The 1,537-nt window shown below is 40.7% G+C and overlaps 1 protein-coding gene across 1 annotated transcript in view; it reads right to left on the reverse strand.

Annotated features, from left to right (window-relative positions):
* The window catches only part of LOC112458516 (chloride intracellular channel exc-4), a 9,766-nt gene extending 9,378 nt beyond the window's left edge, over positions 1 to 388 (reverse strand). The window contains exon 1 of the mRNA XM_025022203.1: positions 168 to 388. Within this exon, the coding sequence (XP_024877971.1) occupies positions 168 to 236 (69 nt within the window). The 5' untranslated portion in view covers positions 237 to 388. The remainder of the gene's footprint in view (positions 1 to 167) is intronic.
* Positions 389 to 1,537: the final 1,149 nt, after the last annotated feature.

A 1,537-nucleotide genomic window follows, 5' to 3' on the forward strand; every position in this document is an offset into this window, starting at 1 on the left:
GTTCCACGCCCATAGCGCGCACGGGACAACCCGACAACCGCCTCCTTTTTCCTCCGTCTTCCTCTCCAGCCCTCCCGTCCCTCCCCGTCCCGCCGATCTGTCCGTCTCGCTCTCGCTCCGGCGCGGCGGCGATCCTCGACCGCACACCGCGCGTGGCACACACTCACCTTGATGATCAGCTCGATTTCGGGCACGTCGCCGTTACTGGTGCCGTTCTCGTGGTTGTCGTCCGCCATCCTGACGGGAGTCACCGTGCGCGGCGAAGATGGAAGAAGGCACTTATGTCCTGTGGCGTTTCTCGGCGGCTACCTCTCCCTCTCTTTCTATCGTGACGCGTAGCGTAACCGGACGGAGATCGGAGAAACGAACAGAACGCGATGGAAGTCCGCGGAACACTGACGCAGCGCGTGCCGCGCCACGTTCACGCCGCTGGCGCCGCCTGCGGCGCGCCCGCCGAATCACGTGACGCTTGGTGCGCGCGAGACGCGCCAAATTTGAATGCGGTTCGACGTACGATTCGTATACTTGAATGTTTAAGTTCATTTCTACCAATGTAGATTAACTTTAATCTTGGGTTAACTTATTTTTTGTATATTTTCTTGGTTCTGAAAATTAGAAGATGATAAAAAGTAAGTTAAACCGAGATTAAAGTTAATCTGAGCACTCTTGAGATCTATTCTAAACTTTTGCGTTGCTTGTATAATTATATCATACGATAGATTTGTACTACAATTTTAATATTTGCTTGATGCAATTAATAATTAACGTTATTCCTATTAAATGTTTACTAAAATATAAATAACTGAATATAATGTCCCAATATTTGTTACATAAACGTTTTTTTAATTGATTTTTCTTCGTCAGGCGCACAGGTAAATGACAATATTTTTTTCAACGACTCGCTATTTCGAGGTTCTATATAACATTTCGTAATGTTCTTCAAAGTATCTTGTAGGGGTGATTTTACTATTAAAGTTTCCTATATAATAAATGCAATACATTACTTATACTTATTGTTTGTGCGAAAGAAAATATGTGTTTAATTTATACTTTATGTTGCAATTCTTCTGAAAAATTTCCATTTTCTTCGGTAACTGAATAACGATATGGTTCTTGAAAAACGTAGCACGTACTTTCTTCCATTACGCATTCTTTACAAATGTATCTTTTTAATATTTAATTAACGTTTTGAAATATTTAACTCGCGTTGTATATTTTCTTACCATTATTTGCACTTCGATGCAACATGACATTGCTGACCAAAATTATGTAGAAAGTAAGGAAGACTAGTCTCGTGAACGCCATCATTTGCAATTTCAAAGGAAGTAAAAGTGAAATTTTAAGGAAATTGGACGATCGAAAATGAATTGATTTTTAAAAGTTGGAACTGTGACATTTTGGAACTGTGTTATTTTGTTTATGACATTTTAGTCGTGAAAGCGTCGAGGATAATGTTATGACGAGACGGGTGCACAACTTCAGATTATTTCGAGATTTAATATACAGAGTATAAGGAAGATGTATAGGATGTTCAATA

This window comes from Temnothorax curvispinosus, unplaced genomic scaffold (assembly GCF_003070985.1).
Source record: "Temnothorax curvispinosus isolate PA1 unplaced genomic scaffold, ASM307098v1 QBEX01008959.1, whole genome shotgun sequence".
NCBI lineage: Eukaryota > Metazoa > Arthropoda > Insecta > Hymenoptera > Formicidae > Temnothorax > Temnothorax curvispinosus.